The sequence below is a fragment of the Thunnus maccoyii genome, chromosome 4 (genome assembly GCF_910596095.1).
Source record: "Thunnus maccoyii chromosome 4, fThuMac1.1, whole genome shotgun sequence".
NCBI lineage: Eukaryota > Metazoa > Chordata > Actinopteri > Scombriformes > Scombridae > Thunnus > Thunnus maccoyii.
Window position 1 is genome coordinate 32826590 of NC_056536.1, and position 23089 is coordinate 32849678.

At 41.8% G+C, this 23089-nt stretch overlaps 1 protein-coding gene across 1 annotated transcript; it reads right to left on the minus strand.

The window, feature by feature from the left end:
• Nucleotides 1-798: 798 nt before the first annotated feature.
• LOC121895551 (plexin A3-like) lies at nt 799-3565 on the minus strand (the record flags this gene model as incomplete). The annotated part of the gene is made up of 4 exons (XM_042408800.1): nt 799-1184; nt 1516-2063; nt 3002-3192; nt 3279-3565. Coding segments are annotated over 4 exons (1248 nt in total), but the record flags the coding sequence as incomplete, so codon positions are not given.
• Between the last annotated feature and the right edge of the window lie 19524 nt (nt 3566-23089).

Sequence of the window (23089 nt, forward strand, 5' to 3'; positions counted from 1 at the left end):
GCCATGAATAAGAACATCATCTACCCCCCGACCTGAAATAACCTCACTGCAGACAGACGCAGACGGAGCTTTCTTTCATTTTTTTTTTCTGTTTTTTTAACGTTTCCGCTGCTTTTTTGCTAAATTATCTTTTAAACGATCTTTTATTCATTCATGCAAAACACATTATATTTATACTTTGATGAAAAAGAAAGTGATTTTCTTTGCAGAGCTGTTAGTTTGTGTGAGTTTAAACCATCTTTCTGAGGACATTCTCCAGTCTTCACTACATTTAAAAGGTTGTTTGAAGGTTAAGATTTGGTTTAAGGTTGGTTTTAAGTTTAGTGTGAGGTTTAGTTGTGATGGTGACGGGGCGAAGGGAACGCTTTATGTCAACGAGGGTCCTTACAAATACAGACAGACAGATGTGTGTGTGTGTGTGTGTGTGTGTGTGTGTGTGTGTGTGTGTGTGTGTGTGTGTGTGTGTGTGTGTGTGTGTGTGTGTGTGTGCTGCAGCCTGAAGGCAGCCTCTGGCTAAATGATAAACAGAACCCACACAGAGCCGCAGAAACAAAGAGAGATTTCACTCCATCTCTTTCTTTATGTTGCTGCTTTTCATTTATTATTAACTCGCGTGTCAGTTTCTTCCTGCCAGTTTCTCAAATATTCTTTCAGACTTTTTTCTTGATTTTTTTCCCAAATATTACAACTTTTTTCTTGAAATGTTAAGACTTTTTTTTTCTCTTAATATCACAACTTTTTTTCTAGAAATATTACAACTTTATTCAACATATAACAAGTTTTTCTTATAATATTATGACTTAATTCTCAATATCTCAGATCATTTTCCTTCCTGTCAGTCAAAGACTAAAAAAACAATCAGGTTTTTGTCTCTTTAGCAGAATTATCACATAAAAAAATCTCACGTTTTGTTTCCTGCAGACTGAAACGTCTTCCAGCTGTTCAAAGACGGCCGAACGTCTTTATAAAGCGAGAACGTTTGTGAAAACTGCTCGCGGGACGCTCGTGACGTAACTCACCGTGTGGATGCAGGGCAGCTCCTTGTTGAGTAACCACGGTAACGAGAGTCGACCCTCCCCGCGGTAACAGGAGCGGATCCTCTCTCTCATGGCCAGGTTGATGTCGTGGAGGGTGAACAGACACAGAACCGTCTCTCTGGGCGGGTTGGAGCGATTCTTCTGACCCTGAAAACAAACACAAACAAATGATGTTATAACACAGAGTCTGACGTCTGAACGAGTCCGTCACTCGGTGAGACTTATGAGTCCTGACATGTGAGGAGGACGAGGAATAACAAAAGAAAACAAAGATTTAAAGAGGATGAAATATTAAACATTCAATGAATAAAGTAAAGCAATAACAAAGAGACTGATCATTACAGAGAGAAGAAGACAGAAGGAGAAAAATAAAGAAACATAAAAGAAACAAAACACATAAATAAACTAACAAAGAAAGTGAGAAAACAAAAGAAACAGACAGTTACAGAGAAAGAAAGAAAGATGAGACAGTTTCTACCTGCGAGAAGACGACAAACAGGACGTCGTCGTCCTCCGACAGGCCGAGCGCCTGCGCCAGCCGCCGCCCTGGTTTCTGTTTGTAGGCGGCCTGGACCAGTCGGTACTCCACGCCGTCCTTGGTGCAGCCGAGAGGAAACTCCACGTACGAGTAGAACTCGGTGTCGTTGGAGCACATCCTCACGATCTTGGAGGTGAAGAACTTCTCGCTGCCGGCGTCCATCTGCGTCAGCTGCGTGTCCAGCTGCAGCGTCAGGAAGTAGACGTAGGTGCGGCTGGAGAAGCCGTAGACGTAGTAGATGTCGAAGGCCGGGTAGAGCGACAGCGTGTCTGACGGGATCTTGATCTGCGAGGAGACGAACTCGTCCTGGTAGACCAGCGAGAACATGTTGACGCTCTCCTCGTCCGCCACCAGCTTCCTGCTGGACAGCGTGGGGAAATACTCCGACTTCCCGTCGATGGCGGCGCCGATGAACAGCCGGCTGCCGCCCTTCACGGGCTTCTTCCTCTTAGGGTCGGCCGTCCAGTCGTCCTCACCGACAACCACACCTGGAGAGGAAGAGGAAGAGGAAGACACATACATTTATTTCAACCGTCCACTTCCTGGAAACTGATTTTTCACGCCATGCCCCGCCCATCAGGGTAGTTTTCCTCCTCTTCCTCTTGACATGGAGAAATATTCTGCTTGGAACAATAATGTGTGTCTGATATGATTTATTCACTAAAAAACGCATAAATACCACTTTAAAATCCTTAATATTACATCTGCTCCTCTTCCTCCCTCATTAAGATACTGGAACATGATTGGCTCTAAACTAGTTGTGATGTCACAAATCCTGCTCATAGTCCCGCCCCTTAAAGTCTGATTTTCACTGAGCTCAGAGAAACTTTCCTCCTTCAAACAGAGAAGAAGAACGACATCTAACTGAAGGAAGGAGAAGAAGAAACTGTAATAACTTCACCCAAACAAACGACCATCACCAGTTTAATGAGCGTTTACGGACAAACGTGGCAGCTTTTTATAAAAATCAAACATCTGAGCAGAGAATCCTTCCAGTGTGACGCTTCAGTCAACAAGCTGTAAAAAAAAACAACAAGTCTGATTGTCAATCATTCTGCCATTTTGTCCCGACAGTCGTCAGGTTTTTGTTCTAAACTAAAAATCTACTGCAGCTGATTTGGAATAAAAACCTGCTAAATATTTTGACACGTGGACACATGATTGACACCTGCAGGTTGAAAATGCTTCTCAGGCTTGTCAAGAGCCAAAAGCCTGAAGGAAACACTGAGAGCTTTGTTTTCCCGCTTTTTGGCAGGAAAATTAGCAAAAGTTTGACAATAAATCAAATCTGACTCAAAGACAACGTGAGGCTTGTAGAGAAGACGGCGGCGGGTTTACTGCTGGTTTGGAGCTTTTAAACGTTCTATCAAGTGTTATTTTCGTCCTCCAGGTGTATCTGACCCCGCCCCCTTCCTGCCCAGCGTACCTGCCATCCCATCAGCCTCTCTGGCTCCAGACAGGTAGTGCTCCTTGCGGTGATGCGGCTCTCCCAGTTTGAAGAGATCCTCCAGTCTGAGAAACTGACAGACGCCCTGCCAAATGGAGCCGCACGCCACCAGTCTGTTCCCAGTATAATCCACCAGTAAGAGCTTATTCACGTTATCTGATGACTCCAGTCTGAGGGAGAGACAGACAGGTGAGCGGTTAGACAGGTAGAGTGAAACAGGTGAAGAGGTGAGACAGGTAAAGTGAGTGAGACGGACCGGTGGGCGCAGGCTCGGACGCTGGGCGGAGGGTAACACTTGGCGTTGTCCTCCACTGGTCCAGTCATGTGACTCCTCAGCTCCGTCAGATTGGCCGACAGCTTCAGCACTCGGTTGACGGCGCCGACGAAGACCTCGCCCGTCCTCCGGTGGACGGTCAGGTGGGTGAGGGAGGTGTCGAACGCCCGGTACACCGCCCTGCCGGACGCCACCGACAGGGGAGGAGGAGCCGCCGGGGCGGAGAGGAGAGGGGAGGAGAGGAGGAGGAGGGAGAGGAGGAGGAAGAGGAGGAGGAGAGGAGAGGAAGAGGAGGAGGGCATGGTGAACAGAGAGGAGGAGGAGGAGGAGAGGATGGAGGGATAGAGGAGGAGAGGAGGGGAGGAGGAGGAGAGAAGAGCTGCTGCAGGTCTGATGAAGAGTGAGCTTCAACGGGGCATGACTGCAGAGAGAGAGAGAGAGACAGGAAACGGTTAACTACGGGAGACAGTGAGGGACATTTCAAGAAATACATTTTATATAAACTTCATGGCCAAAAGTATGCGGACAGACACACATTCACTGTCCTGTTCTCCCAAGAGCAACTTGTAGCTGAGTGAACAACGTGAACAACACGTGGAAACACCTTAGCAACCGCCTTAGCAACCACCTTAGCAACCAAGACTACAGACGTTTATGGACACGCGCTAACGTCAGCTCGTCAGGAAAGTAAGAAATCTTTGCAAACTAGGCGTTCAGATCAGCTGAAACCCGGGTTTCATCTTGCAGGAAACATTTTTAACATACAATCACTAACAGCCTGATATGAACCATTTAACGCTGCAGCAGACAACGATATTTTAGACAACAGTCTGGGTTTGTCCGTTTCCTTTTCCCACCCAAATGTAGCTCACATTTTAACCAAATTTCCATAAAATTATCACAAGAGAATGTTGTGAACACTCGTTTCCACCCACTCATGTTCTGTCCATATTAGGATTTGGTTCATCAGTCGGTGCCATTGAACCAGTGAAGAAGAAGAGGAGACAACGAGATGATGTCATTCAAAAAAGCTGAAACGATGGTCACGGTGATGTCTTCAATTTGCATGTTTTGTTTGACACCTTAAAATGTTAAAATATTAATTTAAATGTCATATATGACAAAGAAAACAGCAAATCATCAAATTAAAGAAGCTGGAACCAGAAACTATTTGGCATTTTTAGTTGGAAAAAAATGATTATATCAAAATAGTTCCTGATTAATTATGACTAATCACTGCAGCTCCAAAGTTTTCTCTAAACTCTCCTCCTTGTCCACGGTGAGCAGATGAGATTAAACAGCTTCCTGCAGCACAACCCACCGTGGCACCGGCCTCATTAGAAGTTTATAGATGTAGAACGTCTCCCGACAGCCGCAAACACATCCAGAGAAGAAGAAAAAACAACTAATGTTACTGTTGACAGCAGGAAAGAGATTCAACACCTTCATCACCTGTAGATACTCTGTATACACCTGAATCCTGGAGGTTCATCTAAAAAGTCTGATTATTTCCAGGAAATTCATATTTTTTTTTGCTCAGATTGATGCGACTAAACTCTGAACTCTCATATCTGTTTGCCAAGTTCACCTGCAGGCTGATGAGCAGCTTTAAAAACCTGCAGGATTATTTACAAAAAGCTCTCACACACACACACACAAATAGTCGGGTTTCCTCCTGACAGCAGCGAGCGTAGAGATTAGAAGAGTGTGTGTGTGTGTGTGTGTGTGTGTGTTATGGAGGCAGATAGAGTTATTGATCTGTTTCCGTCTGTCTTCTCACTGATTCTCTCATAAAGCTTCAGCAGCTCCAGTAACACTGAGCTGGAGGGAAACTTCACTCACATCCTGGCAGCCATTTCTACTCTGTTTACGTTTGACTGACAGCTCTGATTACACACACACACACACACACACACACACACACACACACACACACACACACACACACACACACACACACTCCGAACTGAGAGCAATTTACACAAAATGAAAAATCTCACTGAAACCAGGCGTCGTTTTAATTTAAACGTGCCGGGCTTCACGCTTGTGAATGCGACAAAATGGAGGAGAGACGTTTCTGTTCTTTTCTCTCTGCTGGATTTACATTAAAACACCTGCTGCATACATGCGTGCCGCTGTGCGTGGGAGCGTCCCAGAGGGGGACTGAACCCTCGACTCCAGCGGCGCTTCATATCATTATCCTGCTGGTTTTCAGCTCGGACACATTAATCAATGAGAGAATATGAGAAACTGAAGGTGGGAAACAAAGCAGCTTCAAGTTCCTCTTCTGTCAGCCGCACATTCATCTTTTTCTTCTTCTTCTCTGGTGTTTTTATTTGTTTTATTATTTTTCATGTGTTCACTGTATTCGTGTATCACTAAATGATTCATCAGAAAAGTAATCAGCACATTAATCGACAAAAAAAAAAAGATTTAAAAAAGAAAAGTTTCAGGATTATTCTGTTTTCTTTCTTTTGGTCTGAACCAGTGAGTTTTTTTGTTTGTGTTGTTGTTTACTGACGCCTGTGAATGCACTGCACAGACCGACAAGTCCTCCAATGAAACGAGCAGATTCCTGGTTTGATCATGTGACTCCAGAACGACACATAGCAGCGTTTTCTAATCTGTCGTCTCTATCAACAGGATGACATCATCTGTCTGTGTTTTATAAAACTGTTGAACAATAACAATGTTTTATGATGTGGTTTAAGTATTTAACCAACTCAGACGGCTGAAGCTTCACATTAGCTTTAGATAAACTGAATCTCTAATGGTCAGTATGAAGAGGACTGATTACAGCAATAAAAACATATTTCACTGTTTATTTGAGCTCCTAATTGTTGTTTTAAGACGGATATTTGTTACCAGTATGAGTTTTATCTGCTGTTGTTTTTAATGAGTAACAGCAATAATATTAAGAACCAGATAAAAGTTTTTTTTAATTAAAGTCTCATCATATTTTCAACTGGGAAACAAATGTTCTGGATGGAGGGAAAACATAAACAGAGATTAGCTTCTGTATTTATCAAACCTCTGAGAATAAATTCGTGGGAATCGTCCTGAAACTTAACTTAGGTCTAAGAATTCTCAGAGTCGAGTTTACGAGATTTACGAAGCATCCGACTCCTCGGACAGAGTGAGACGTCGCTGTTTTATGACATTCAGAGCCACAAAGAAAAGACTATGATGACGTGTTGTAGCTCTCTTCCATATATATACATATATATATATATATATATATATACATATATATACACACACCATTCACCCTTTAAAGACTGTAAAAACACTCACATGGGCTAAAAATGTAAATGTATGAAAATAGTAGGTGAGCCTAACGTGACTCAGCTGTGTGAAATCAGTCCCGTTCATCTACATCCTTTTATAATTCCTGTTACATCGCAGCATCTTGCACATGTCGGACAGACACGTGCGAGCAGCAGTCTGTGCACTTTGACGCTTCTCCTCCACCTTTAACTTCACCTCCTGTTAACTTATGTTCACACATGAGAAGGGGCAGAAGAAAAAATTATCATTTCTGTCACACAGTCTTGTTAAATGCACCGTGTGAAGAGTCTCTGTAGCCTAAATAAATAATAAGCTTTAAGAACTCATAAAAATATTTGACCTGTTTGCTGAAAGTTAGGATTCATCAGCTGATCCAGCTGGAGTGTTTTTTTTTTAGTTTTTAGTCGCTCTCACATGCTCAGTATCTGCATAAAAACACGATCACAGTTTGATTCATCTCTGCTGCGAAGCTGCATGTCGCCTGTTACGACGTTGTTTTTTTTCCTTTTTTGTAAAAACGATCTGTCAATACGTTCATTCTCATCACAGTCTGATAAAACATCTCCGTCTCCTGGAGCCTCCCCAGCAGGTCAGGACTCCTCTGCAGCTCCTCAGTATATCAGCTGAAACGGGAGAGATTTTCCTAAGTTAAAAAAGTTGATAAGATGCTTTTTTTTTTACTCCTCGTCCTAAAAGTTGGACTGAAACCGCGCGTCACTCAGAGATTTCCTGCTCTGAGAAGCTTGATAAATACGACTCCCAATACTCACAAGTTATTTAAATACTCACAAACAATCTGCTGCTCTGCCTTGTTAACTGTGGCGTCAAGGTGTAAATTACATTCAGCTCACGGAACACGTCTTCAGTAGGAGGACCGGGGCTTCTCTCTCTCTCTCTCAGCTTGCTTCATTAATAGATCAGAAGAAGAAACTCTCTCAGTGTCTCTTAGAAACCCCCTCGTGGCTTTAATGAAACTCTAAAAAAAAAATTAATCCTCCGCAGAGCTCAGATTAACACTTCACACGTCAAACCAACCGTGGCACAAGTCGCATACCAGCGATGACGATTAGCAACAGTGATGAGAATATCTGCGGCGGTCATGTGGATCAGCTCAGCCGCGACTGACTGCCTCTAATGAGACAGTAGAAGAAGACTCTACTGTGTCCGGCTCACACGGGGAGTCAGACTGACGGACGGAGCTGGGGTTTTTTTTTTTTCTGAATGGAGAAGGATAATGAAGTTTTACTAAAGCGGCAGAGAGGTACAGTAAGCCCGAGTCCAACAATTAACCCTGTGACACACACACACACACACACTAAAACACAAACACACACACACACACACACAGAAACACAAAGAGGCAGTGAAAGATCAGCACATTAGTTAATTAGCCTGCTGAGCTGAGGGGGAAACCAGAGAGAGGAGAGGTCGACAGATGGACTAAAGTGTGTGTGTGTGTGTGTGTGTGTGTGTGTGTGTGTGTGTGTGTGTGTGTGTGTGTGTGTGTGTGTGTGTGTGTGTGTGCGTGTGTGTGTGTGCGCAGACAGCTGGGTAGACAGAGGAGACAGATAGAGTTTCTCTAACTGGACTCTGGTTTCACTTGAACATCCATCACCCTGTAACCAGACGCTCTGGTCACACCAGAAAGCGTCGCACTGAAATTCATCCTCGTATCTCTGCAAAACGTTTGATTCTGGAGGTTTTCGGTGGTGACGTTGTGAAGCTCGGAGGTGACATTTCTGGCTTCATCTTTCTGTTTAAGTGACAGCTTTTTGTCATTCAGACAGACGACTTTTACGTTAAACGATCAGTCTGGTGATTTATTGTCAACAAATCTTCATGTTTGGATCCAAACCAACAGCGAACTGATCTACTAACAAGTATTGTGTGTGTATCAAAGCCTGATATATCTTATTCCTCCGTTGTTGTCCAGAAACGATTAAAAACACATCAGTGAGTCACATCGCTGCACTGGATGACATGTTCCTTCATGATGAAGAGTTTTGGTCACGTTAGTTTGTTTAGAAACGGCGCCAAAGACTAATAACAGCGATCAGGTTTTCAGTCTCCGGAGAGTAGTTCTGTGTAAGGCAGACGCTACTGAGCATGTGCAGGAACATGGTTCGCTAGCTTGTTGTGCTACAGATCACAACCTCTTGACTATGTGCTACATTATAAGATAAAAACTTAAAAACTATAAAAACTTCAATACATAAGTCCAGAGGTTGTGATATGAACTGTGTCTGTCTTACACAGAACTGCTCTGCTGAGACTGAAAATATGTTATTAGTGTTATTAGTTTCCCTCATTAAAAATCCTGAATCTGTGAATGATCAAATATTCACATTTCATAAAATTAACTGCTGGACACCAGATTGTTTCCTCCGACACTGTAAAGTCTATTTTCAGTGTTTGTGCTCTGCAGGCTTCAAGTTTCCACATCACACTCCTCACTACAGACATCCACTAATGTACAGTGTACTGGAGCACATTAACACCACTGAACAGTTCATACTCAGCTAACAGTATATTATATGTCTAGTCTATTATACTTTTGTTATTCTATATATTTTGTAATTAGCCTTTAATTGCATTTGTTTCTTTAACAAACCTCATTGTTTTTGTATTTTAATTATGTCAAGTGGCTGCTGTAACATTATAATTTCCATTTGGGATTAATAACGTCTGTCCATCCATGTTACAAAAAAGTATTTTTGACATTTGTGTGTTGATTCATAATCATAGAAGATGAGATGATGGACTCTTATGTAAATGGATTTGTTCAACAACCCCTACTGATCGGTAGCGTAGGCAGAAATTATATCTTGGGTGGGTCATCTTCTCCCAGAAAAACAGACTTATGGAAAGTTAGAAGATGAAAAAAGAACAAACAGACAAACTGAAAAACAAGCGACCGGTTTCAACGTTCTGCATCACGAAGGCAACAACAGCAAAACACTTTCTGTCAACCGTCAGACTATAAAGACTGTAAACAACAGTACAAAACAAAAAGCTTCTTTTATAGCCTGTCCAGCCTAAAATACAATAGATATGCACCAACAAGACCAGCTGCTCATCAGCTCTGCAGCTCACGACTGTTAATTAACTATTTTATTGCACAAAGTGGCAACTAAACATTAACAGCAGAGAAGGTGTCAACATGTAACATCCCCGCATCCTCTATGAACCATCTGAACCAGTGTGATGAGAAGCTACGAGGGTTTCCATTCTTCACTGTGCAGAGAAACACAGATTTAGCTGTGAATGTGGTTCATAAATCAGCGGGTGAAGCCGTAGCTGCGAGAACATGATTTCAGTTGGGGGTGCTGACTATTAAACACCCTCCCAGAACAACGTTGAGTTAATTAAATACTTGCAGTGATCCCACTGCAGCAGAAACGATGAGTTCGTCTCCCCGTTGAGAAGAGACGCTGTGCGCATTTACGCACAAGACACAGCGGCATAACGTCATTGATTATTTAAATCTCCCGACACGCCGACAGGATCAGTCAGGATCTGATGTTAATGAATGTTAATTAATGTTCTGTGTTTCTTTTACACATCCGAAAGGTCACAAACACACGGTCCAGGTAGAGCAGTCTGCCTCCTGATGAATCATCAGAGCTGTCTAAAAATATTTCAGAAGATAAAAGTTTAACTCTGTTTTCCTCTGGAGAGTTTCTGTCCCGTCACTTCATAACTACAGTGTTTAGTCGTCAGGCTGCCGGAGACGTTTCTAACCAGCATGTGTCAACCGGGTCCCCTCCACCATCTTTACACGCAGGGTCTATTTTTGTCAGACCAGCTCACACACGACAGGAAAAATTATTGCAACAACACAAATGGGCCTCTAGCTGCAGCCACCCGGAGGCCGAAGCCACCCGGAGGCTGCAGCCAACCGGAGGCTGCAGCCAACCGGAGGCTGCAGCCACCCGAGGGCTGAAGCCACCCAGAGGCCGAAGCCACCCAGAGGCCGAAGCCACCTGGATGCTGCAGCCACCCGGAGGCCGCAGCCACCCAAGGGCCGAAGCCACCCGGAGGCTGAAGTCAACTGGATGCTGCAGCCACCCGGAGGCCGCAGCCACCCAAGGGCCGAAGCCACCCGGAGACCTGCAGCCACCCGGAGGCCGCAGCCACCCGGAGGCCGCAGCCACCCGGAGGCCGAAACCACCCGGAGGCCGAAGCCACCCGGAGGCCGAAGCCACCCAGAGCCTGCAGCCACCCGGAGGCCGCAGCCACCCGGAGGCTGAAACCACCCGGAGGCTGAAACCACCCGGAGGCCGAAGCCACCTGGAGGCTGCAGCCAACCGGAGGCCGCAGCCAGCCGGAGGCCGCAGCCACCCGGAGCCTGCAGCCACCCGGAGGCCGCAGCACCTCTACTTCCTGCAGCTGGTGAACCCTCATCAGGCTGACCAGGAGGAGCAGCCTGTATGTATCCTGTATGTAAATGTAAAGTTAATTATCAAAGACAGGAAGTTTATTCTTTAATTTAAAACACTGATGATCAGAAACAAATAGAAACATTAACTGTAACTTTATTAATCTGATATTTTATGCTCCATATTTTCCAGCTTGTGTGAAATGGTTTGCTGACAGTCTCGTTAATAAAGCAGCAGCTGAATCTGCTGCGTCGGGGAAACGTTTCTCTCTCTGTTGGACAGAAGTGACCTTCAGCCGCTCCGACGTCAGCAAAACAAACTTCAACACAAACACACGAGCTCACATTCATATCGTCTGTTTTCATGATCAACAGTTTCTACATCTCACAGAATCTTTATTTTATCTTTATATTTATCTGCTGGGAAAAGAAAAACATACAAGTCATTAATGACAGATTGTCTTTATTCATCTAAACAACAATACAAGCTGAAAATAATGAGATATTAAGTCAAAATTATATAATAGAGTCAAAAATGTTCAAACTTCTTAAGACAAAATTCTGAAATATTAAGTGAAAATGATGAAATACCAAACAAATTTGAATGAAAATTATTTTATTAATTTAAATATTTTAGGTTTTTTTTTTTACATTTTAAGTCAAAATTTTGCACTTTGAGTCAAAATTATTAAATAAGTTAAACATTTTTACAAAGTGAAATGTTTATTTTAATGTTATTAGACAACAGTAACCACCAGTATTTCTATTTTTATATTTTTTTTCCTTTTATGTATTTTATTTTACATTTTAAGTCAATATTACAGGATGTTCTGTCCATCAGAAGTCTTAAATTGTAAGTAATTTTTTTTTTTTTTTTAAACTTTTTAAGTCAGAATTATTAGATAATAAGTGAGTCAATAATTATCATATTATTATTATTATTTATTTCCTTTTCCTGGAAATGTACATTTCTAAGTTTGGTTTGTCTTTAAGTATTTCATTGACTTTTTGGGGTTTTTTGTTTGACAGCCGGAGCTGAGAGAACGTTGTAAACTGGTCTGAATGTAAACTGGTCTGAATGTCCAGATTTCAGTCCTTTAACATCAAATCATCGTTTCATTGATCTTCTTTAATCTGATCGTTTTTATAGTTTTTCAAGTATTTTCAAAATCTTTATATTTTGTGTAAAACTTCCTTTGACTGTCTTTACATACAAACGATCTGCTGTGTCATCGACCGACTCCTCCCATCACCATCATCTCCATCTGCATCCGTCCCCCCCCCCCGACCCCCCCTCTGACCCCACCTCACCCCCCCATCACCCCCCCATCACCCCCCCATCACCCCTCCATCTCTGTGACTGAGGCTCTGTCTGAATCACAGGCTCCAATAAACACACAACAAAGACACATTGTGCCGCAGTTTCCTGGTCACACACACACACACACACACACACACACACACACACACACACATACACACACACACTGCAGGGTTTGGGTGCTGAGTGTTTCGGGACGTCTGATAAAGAGACGGAGGAGGACAGATGTGAGATTATTCTGATAGACGTGACGGTTCGTCGCTCTGCCGACGTTCCAAATATCCACTAAATACTTTGTCTTCAGTGTTAATTATTATATTTCCATAATTACACAACATTCATCTGTATTCATCTGTACTAATAATTATATTATCAGCTTCTCTACGTCCATAAGAACAAATAAACTGAACTCTACACCTGCTTTAACAATAACTGTGGTTTAACATCTAAATCACGTTCAAATACTGTTTTACTATTTAATCATGTCTACAGATACTTCCTGCTTCCCTTCATGTATTTTAATGGATTGGACAAAATATTAGGAACACTTTTCATTATAATGCACCCTCTACCACCTCATTAATAAACAGGAAGTAGAATTATCACCTTTCTGTAAATATAAAAGCTGTTTCAGGTGTTTGTTAAGTGAACTTTCAGGTAAAAAAAGACAGATTTTGCCTTTAAACGTCTCTGAAATGTGACAGTTAAAACTCTTCTGATCATTCGGATCTAATTTAGTCTGACTGTTGAGTCACTTCCTGTAATTACATAAAACACTGTGAACTGTAAACCATTGTGTGTTTTCATACGTCCACTTTAATTTTACAGCGTCTTCCTCTCGTTCAGCCTCTATAATTACAGACCAGAGTTCTTCCTGCACAGAGGCGTCAGAATCAGCGTCACCACGGAGCCTTAAAAAGTCTTCAAACTTTTAAAATACAGTGCAAAGATGTCTTCAAATATCTTCATGTTTAAGAGTGGAGGCACTGACTTTTGTTATGTAAATAAATAATGAGGATAAATATTGAAATGTTTCTAATAACGGGACAAAACCACAAAAATAAAAACAATGAAGTCCAGCCTGCTGCAGAACAACCACAGCTGACATTCACATGTAAATGTTCATAGAAACACGATGTGAAGTTTGTGAAGTTTTCCTATTCGGCAAAACACAAGTAGTTTTTATTCCAGCTGACTGGGAAGTTCTTCTTCTTCTTCTGAACAAAACGAGGTAAAAGACTCCACACAAGCTCCCACTAATGGTTTTAAAACTATGAGGTACCAACTAAACCTGATTCTGTTCCAGGAAAAACTCTGCAAGCAAACCAGCGTAAACTCTCTCTGACTGTGATGTTAACATGCTGCCCTGCGTCACTTCACTGTCCCTCTGTAAAACTCAGCTTCAGGAGGTGAAGAAGAGCGAGTCTCTCTCTGGAGACGCAGGACGGAGTCAGTGATGACACACTGATGCTGTTCACTTCATCTGACAGAGAAGAAGGACTGAAAGACAAAATATTCATCAGATGATATCTCTGATATTCTTGTGACTGAACTGTTTGTTTGTTTGTTGTTTGTTTGTTATAAATCTGAACTGTGTGGTTTCAGTCTCAGGTGTTCTGAGACCAACAGGAAGTTAGTTGTTGTAGTTTCAATAAAAGATATTTTAAAACGTTTAGCGCCTAAATGCTGCAACTTGAGACAAAATTTGCAAAACTTCTCAGAGTCAGAACTAACGATTTACTTTCTCAATTAACCGTTTGGTCTTTAATACGTCTGAAAACTGTCAAAAACACTCAGAGGCCACGTCTTCAAATGTCTTGTTTTGTCCCAACTGACGATTATTTTCTTGATTAATCAATCAGTTCTTTGATCCATAAAATGTCAGATGGTGAAAAAATGTTGATCAGTGTTTCCCAGAAGCCCCGCTGACGTCCTCAAACGTCTCGTTTCATAAACAACTCAGAGATATTCAGTTTATTGTCGTTTAAAGTCTGGAAGTAGCAGCAGATTCTTACATCTGAGAACATAGAAGGTCAAATATTTGCTGTTTTTGCCTTGAAAAAAAATGACTGAAATTTGTTGATTTAATCGTTGCAGCTCTAGTCATAACTCACAAAGACATGAGGGACATATTTCTAACGTGCATCACAAAGAAAAAGCTCATAAATCTGCTCAGTGATCACAGAATAAAGAGACTTTCTGCTCCATGTTTTTAACTTTTCTTCAGTATCACAGTATTCTAGTGATATTTGTCTGTACAGTCGTGGTTTTATCGCTGATTCAGCAAACTTTTAGTGGAGACGACTCGCCGAAATGTGACCAAATATGGGGTCAAAAAAAAAAAAAGGTTCCTCAAATTGCAGCCCGGCGATGACTGACTGAGCTCGGCTGCAGATACGGACACGGATATGTGACGTTCCTGGTTTCATTTCTATTAAAATACTGTATGAAAGAAAATTAGAATAAATTAATTACCTCCAGAGGGAGACGCCCCTGTGTGTGTGTGTGTGTGTGTGTGTGTGTGTGTGTGTGTGTGCACGCCAGCGCGGAGTGATGTCATTGGTTGTTGACTATCAGGAGGTTGTTCTGATGTTAGCCGCCGGCACGACGGCCATAACCAGAGTAATAACTGTTCCATTAGCCCAGTGTGTGTGTGTGTGTGTGTGTGTGTGTGTGTGTGTGTATGAAAAACAGTCCATCTATTAGACCTCTGTCATTACCACAAGGTCTGAGGCCACAAACACACACACACACACACACACACACACACACACACACACACACACACACACACACACACACACACACACCCATCATCAGTTTATCAAACCGTTTCATTAGAGGGAATCACTGTTAATCACAGGTTGCTTTATTTTAATGGATCAGCTGATGGAAACCATGACGTTGAACATCTAAACACATCTGACCCCGAGCGGTTACAGCAGCAGCGGCGGCAGCGGCGGCGGCGGCGGCCATGTTGGCTCTGTGGGACAAACTGGAGTCCAGTTAAACGAAAAAAACCGAACAGTGAAGGATGTGATGTTTACTGATCGACAGACAGTTCAGCTGCTTTCAGTCCAGATCTGCATCCAGACAACAGTTTAATCTGGATCACAACCTGACCCCGGACCACTTCTGAGTGACGCATCACTATGACATCACCTCGCTGATGTCATCATTCAGCCGCCTGCTAGTCGCCACAGTTAGCAGGTTGCTGTAGCAGCTCTGATTGGTTACTTAAAAAAAACAAGCTGAAAGTGGAAAAATATGCATTTAAAGGACATTTCTGGGATAAATCTGTGTATTAAGTGGATCTCTAAGACATCTGAAGACATTTCATGTTAACATCTGCAGTTTTTCAGTGCAGTCCCTGTTCTAGATATTAATTCTGAAAAATAACTTGAATAAAAACCACATTTCCATCACCTGCTATCTAGTGTCCGTCAGTCGACTCCGGGTTCACGCTGCCAGATCGAAAACAAACCCAAGGCTGTAAACATAAACGCACTGACAGGCACTCATTCATCAGACGGTTCTGGTGACCTTTGACCCCTCTATATCAATGCTGTACTGACGGGTGGCTGAGAAAATCCAAACAAAGTTTATTCCCGTGACTGACAGCCGAGTCATGCTGCGTTTAGCTGCACTGAAGGCTAATTTTATCTTCTCCAGAGGTCATAAAGAGCTCACAAAGTAAATGTTGATTGGATACATTAGAAGGATTTCATCCATCAGAGATGAAGACAAGCAGACAGAAACGGAGCGAGACGTGACGCGGACCAATCAGCTTCCATTTTGGGAGGTTTTATGCTTAAATGGACAAACCAGACTCTTGATTTTACTGTTTTGGCTTGTTTTCTTTTTCTTTCCGCCTGGTTTTGTGTCAGTTAAATGTTCGTTTCTTCAGCTCTATAAAGCATTCCAGTGGTTTGTGACTGAGCGTTAGCCGGGAGCTACTGAATTAAGGGGAAGAGGGTAAATTGGTAATTTGGCGAGAGAGTAAAAACAGAGACATGCTGTCCAACATCAGGACGGCGAAACCACAGAGATACAACACACAGTGACACGTGCTGAAATGGCGTTTTTTTCCGTTGTGTTAAGTGTTGTTGCGCCGAGCCACGCCGTCGACACGCGAGTCGAGCTGGCATGAGGAGGGTTTTTCCACAACACGACGCGGTTAAATAAGTAGTAGTAAGTTGTTGGAGATGTGCTGGTCGTCTACAGCTCTTCATCCAACATCATCATCATCATCACTGTGGCTGTTTCTGCTTGTAATATTCCTTCCTGCATTATTTCTAACTGTCTGCTGTTTTGTCATTTTAAAAGCTTTTATTATGAAGCAGCAAAAGCAGGAAATGGTTTTCATCAGCGGTAACTTAACACCGACTCCGATCAGGAAACAGTAAAATAAAGCAGATATCTGAAAGTACAAACAGGAGAGAAAGTGAACTTCAGACCACAGAGATTCAGTTGGAAGCTACAGAAACACTCAGAGACTTTTAAAAACAGCTTCTCTCTCCAGCACAGACGTGAGTTTAGTCTCCCAGCGCACCACTTGTTTGAGGGGGAGGAGGGGGGGGGGGGGGGGGTCGTCACGGGTTGGTCGCGGTCGGCGCTGCCAACTCACCACGGTTATCCCCTACTGTGAAGCTGTAGTGGCGCCTCAAGAGTTGGCGCAGAGCAGCTAAAGCGGACCAAACCAAGCTAATGGAAAAACCCTGAGAGTCTCTTGTTCTTAGCTTAGCACAAAGACTGGAAGCAGAGGGAAACTGCTAGCATGACTCCTTTAAAAGCAACTCTGTCTCCTAGAAATTACATTTACACACGACTAAACTGTTTTCCTAATTATCTCTTTAGCAAACATAATCTCTGCCTGGATGATGTTCAGGTTTTGTGGAACTAATGAAGCTACGTTTCTATGTGTCTCTGCTGTGGGAGGGAGGAGGAGGTCTGGACTGTGACAGCAGAGACCCGGGTTCACATCCTGAGTCCTGTGTGTGTGTTCAGGTTTGGTTCAGGTTAGTGAAAGATGCTGCTGTGGCTTAAATGTTCATAAACATGTTGAGTCACTGCAGACTTTTTTTTTCTGTATTAAACAGAGACCAGAACCAAGAGCTGCCAGAGTCTGACCACAACCACAAACACTTTCATACTGCTGCAGTTTCTACCAGCTGAGATTTTACTGCAACATCAGATACTTTACAGAATAACCAATTGATTAATCTAGAAATCAAGTGATAGTGAAAATACTACTACTAATAATAATAATATAATAATAATCGTTAGTTGCAGCACTAACTGTGACACTGAGTTTTTATGAATCTTGCACATTTCAATCAGCAGCTTATATGCTCACACTGAGTGTCCACAACGGTCAGTTTGTCCAGTGACAATTCTAATAAAGTTTATTCAAACAAAACGATGTTGACAAAAGAGAAAAGCAGCTTTAGTTTGAATAATTCCACCAACAGAAAGTAAAAACACACGGAGCCACAGACGATCTGATGTGAAGTTCAGTTTTCTGTCACAGCGACGACAGTTTAACCACAACATGTCAAATATCCTCCGATCAGATTCAAACAAGCTCACTGCAGTTTATAACAGCAGCCATGTTGGAAATCTGATCTCAGAGCTGCTCAAACTGGTGACAAAACGTCTGAGCTATCGTCACCGTATCTTATATCCCGCTGACATGTGGGGACGGTGTTAAGATATGAACAAACAGACAAACCTCCCCGTAGCCTCAAAATGCTTAGAAGAAGAAGAAAATACAGGACTGATGGAAACTAAAATGTCTTGACAAAAACTATAACTGATAACAACACAATCTCTCAACAGACCAGTCAGAAACTTTTCATTAAAAAAATAATGATCTAAATGAAATGTAGAACTTTTTAATACCTTTAAAAGCTGATACCGTATTAATCAGCTGTTCAAGGTAAGGTGTGACATCACTACCTGTGTGGGCGTGGCTAAAAATCATCAACAAAAGCATCTCTGTGTGATTCAGCATTGATCTGAAAACCTGCTGGCTTTTACTTTGAAAAATGGTCAGCAGCAACATAAAGTACACAGTGTGTGATAAATGAGCTGAAACATGCAAAAACATCGTTATGGTCCTTTAAACTTCACGCACTGCAGGATTTTATCTCCCAACTGAGACGAAACCGGCTCAGACGTCCAGAACTCTTGACTGTCGGTCAGCTGCTCTGTGTCAGTGTGAAGCCTGCTGTTTCTGCACAAGTTAAAGTTAAACTCTTGTTTCCATCACAGTCATGTATTTATCTCATTTAGAGACAAAAATCAGTAAAAGTTTACAGTCTGTCATAACGTCACCCTGCGTTAGTTTGTTAGTTTGTTAGTTTGTGTATAATTACTGTGGCAAAAAAAAAAGGCGGCGATTCGAACTGACGGAGTCGACTCCGAGTGTTTAACGACTGATGCGCTGACTCACTGGAAACACCAACAGCTGTGTTGTTACAGAATTAACCTCGAAGACAAACAACAAATTAAACGTCAGATGTTCTTCAACACACCAACATATAAACTAGAGATGTGCAGAGATCCCAGTGTTTGTGTTTGTATCTGTTGAGGCAGAAAAATTATTTGTATTTGTACAAAAGTGGAAAGAGGCTTAAAAATCCTGTTTTTGTTTTTATGACGCTTTTAATTTTAGAAAATGAAAGTGTTACAATAAGTGTTCATGAATAAACTACCTTATGAAGGAGGTCCCCACACCAGATCATAGACGACTGCGCTGACTACTGAGATAAAACTTTACTCATCGCCTCATTGCAGACAGACTCTACCTATTTATACACCTGTAACACACAGACAGCACAGCGTGTAACGTGTTTTCATTTATTGCCTATTTTTTTTGCAACCTAACTTTGTGGAAAGGAGAAGAAGGGGATCAACAGGTGATGGAAAGTCCGTTGGGAACACTTCCCCAACTCCAGGACTGATGTCCAAATTAGGAAATGTGCGTCATGTAGCGGGTGGATGTGACTCCCCTCGTTAAGACCTGCTGATAGACGTCACAGCGGAGCAGAGGAGAGACACTATATGAAACAAATATTCGTAAAAATCCCACTATTTGTGCTTTGCTGAATAACGTATTTGTATTCGGGCACAGCCCTGGTATAAACTCTAAAAACTGGAGACACGACAGGACGTTTGTTGTGGATTAAACTTCCTGATGACCTTGATTCAAAGACTCAGAAGTTGCTCAGGAAGTCGAGAGAAGTTCATCTTCATAATTCTCTACAAAGAACCTGAAAGAGACACTTGGAGAAGACGAACGACGCACTGAAACACATCAGTCAGGAAATGAACTGAAGGTAGAAAGACAACAGAAGACGTCTACTGTGCTGTTTTTCATGTTTTGTCCAGGAAGTGAAATTCAGAGGAAGATGCATCAGTACGCTGTGTCTGTGTTTCTCTGCAGCCTCTCGAGGGTTCAGAAGCTTCACTCGTCTATTTTCTGACTTAAAAAAAAACGCCCTCAATTAACGAGTCGTAACTTAGCAACTAATGCAGGTTCCAGAGTAAGAAGTTTGAGTATTTAAGTGTCCTCGGGAAGGAGAATGCTTTTAGTCGCCTCAGTCCAGACACTAAAGGTTTAAAATAGTTTCTCCTCTTCATCTGTCTCAGACGGCTTCATCTCTGTGACCTCTGACCTCACCTGTACGTCACTCTGAACAAAAGCATCTGACGGATGAATAAAAGAGAATTAATGATCTCAATATAAAAGTTTCTGCAAGTTAGAAAATCAGGTTTAAGGCTAAAAATATGAGCATAAATCTGATATTATTACTGTTTAAAACCTGAATCTTCTTTATTTTATATTATTATAATGAATCTTTCATCTTTTTCACACAGAAACCGTCTCAGAGCAGAAACACATCAAGACATAACCAACGTTTCAAAAAGACACATTTTAACACGACTGAAGCTGCAGTTTTTATAGTTTATATTCATATTACTGTACGCAGGATTTTTGTATTATTTCTAGTCTTAATCCTTATATATATATATATATATATATATATATATATATATATACATACATATACATATATATATATATACACATATATATATATATATATACTTAACTATCGTATTGGCCTGAATATAAGACGATATGTTATTCTGGACTTTGTGTTTCAGGATGAGATGATTACTTGTTCACAACATCAGATCTTCTATTTAAACGGAGAAAGTATCGTTGTGTTTTTCTGCCGCAGAGCAAATAAATTGATGAGGAATGAAAACGACGTCTTAACTGCAGAAACACAGCGAGGACTGAACCACCGCTGTCAGAGAGGAAGATGATGAGGACGGAGTCAGAGAGACTTTTTACAAAAACAGGTTGTTGCACAAGAGGAGGGTCATCTTATAAAAAGACAGGAGATAACATAACAAAAATTTAAACCACGGACAAAACTAGCAGAGTTGATTCAGCAGAGTTCAGGTCTCTCAGGTGAGAACAGTCAAGATGGCGGTGAAGACGACAGAAACTGGGATTCATTCATCTACCAAACTTTAGTGGATCATAAGATATCAGGTATGGAATTAATCTGCAGAGGCTCCGATTCAAGATGAAACAAAACCTTTCTACAGACGTCAGTGTTTGAGCCACAACGAAGATCAAAACGTTTCCTGAAGCAGACGAGTTAAACCTCGTTTTTAACCGATTACCAGAAACGCCTTTTAGCTATGTCGTAACACATGTCGTAAAGCGGTGAGGACTGCTGAAAAGACAAAAAGTCTCAGCTTTACAACAGGCTGATAAAGAATCTGGCACCGATTCATCTAACGTGGCAACAAGGTTTGATTGGTTCTCCTTTAGTGGAAACCTGATGTTTACAGCTGCAACCGTTACTCTAGTAATCAATCAGTTATCAATTAAATGTTTTAAATGTCCAGATTCTCTAGTTCCAGCTTCTTTAATGTGAATATTTTCTGTTTTCTTTAGTCTTTATGACAGTAAACTGAATATCTTTGAGTTGTGGATAAAACAAGACATTTGATGACGTCATCTTTTGGGAAACACTGATCGACATGTTTCATCACTCTCTGACATCCTAATGGACCAAACAACTAATCAATTAATCGAGACAGTAATCAACAGATGAATTGATAATGAAAGTTATTGTTCTTTGCAGCCCTACTGGTCTCGGGCTTCTGGGAAACGTGGTTCTTTAAAGGCCACTGAGGACAGTTATGAGGTTTTCTTACGTCTGTATGACGGCTGTCAATCATATCTAAAAACCGACGGACCAATCAGGAGACAGAAAGACTGAATCTGGATCATCATGTGACCTTTAAGTGTTATTTAGGACTAAAAGGGAAACAAAAACAAGCTTCTTAGAGACATTTAAGCTCCACAGACTCATTCTTTGTTCAGAAGGAAACACAAACTAATCTGAACTTTTTTAAAATCATCAAGGTCAGTGAGTCTGTTCAGCCTTCGATGTGCCTGAAACAACTGCGGTTCTGTTGGGCTAATCTCAGCTTGTTATGATTATTAAAAGCTAAATATTTAGCCGGATAACATCACAGAACAGCGTTAAAGCTCAGACTGAGACACACTTCAGTTCAGCTTTAATGGTTTCAAAAAGCAAACAGAGACGCCGAGAGTTTAAAAAAAGTGATGTTTGTGTTGAAGTTAGAAGGTTCGAAAAGTCAAAAACCCCACGATAAGAAAAGAAAAGTGATGAAATGTTTTGTTGTTTTTGCACGTTTTAACTCATTTACTACAAATCACCTTACTTTACATTCCTGTGGAGCGTTTTCCTAAAGCACAGCGTGGCGTTTGGAGACGTTTGTGAACATGTGTTTATACGTTCCAGAGAGGAAATCAATCTCCAAAACTGACGGTAAGTTCTGGAAAAAAATAGTCGCAGCGGTGAAACAGTTTGTGTGATTTATAGTTAATGAGCGAAAACGTGTGAAAGAAAAGAAAAGAAAAGCTGTTTGGTCTTTTTAAAAAGGCTGAGAAGTAAAAAAAAAGCTGAATGTTGAACTCCACCCTCCACACACACACACACAAACACACACACACACACACACACACGCACAAACACACACACACACACAGAAAGTCCCTGTTGGTTCATAAAGCATTTCAGGATCAACAGCTGCAGAGTGATGCCACACACACACACGCTAACATGCAATTATTCACACACATGTACAGATACTCACACACACATACATGCATTTGACCCTGGACTCTCACACACACACACACACACACACATATACACAAGTTAAAGGAAACATATTCTGCACATTTCCAGCCTCTATATTTATATTCTGGGGCTCTACTGCAATAAAAACTCCTTATTTATCTTCTACTGGTCCTTTATGCAGCCCCTCAGTTCAGCCTCTGTCTGAAACAGGCCGTTTTAGCTCCTGTCTCTTTAAGGCCCCGCCTCCTGATGAGCCCACTCTGTTCTGATTGGTCAGCTTTCAGGAAGCTTCCTCCGACTCCGGAGGCTACGTAAACAAACTATAGTAGCAGGATTTCACTTCTTTTTCTCCTTCTTTACTCCAAATCCATCCGTACATGTTGGAGCTGAACTACACATGGAAACACCTTAGCAACCACCTTAGCAACCAAGGCTACGTAACGGACAGCCGTTTATGGGCATGTGTGACGAGCCGACATCATCTCCTCAACAAGATTTTAAAAAAACTGTCACAGACGAAGCGTTGAGAGCAGGTTGACGCCCTGACTTTTGACTTGCAGGCAGCATTTCTACAAACGTTCATCTCAAGATGTTTAACATCCGACAT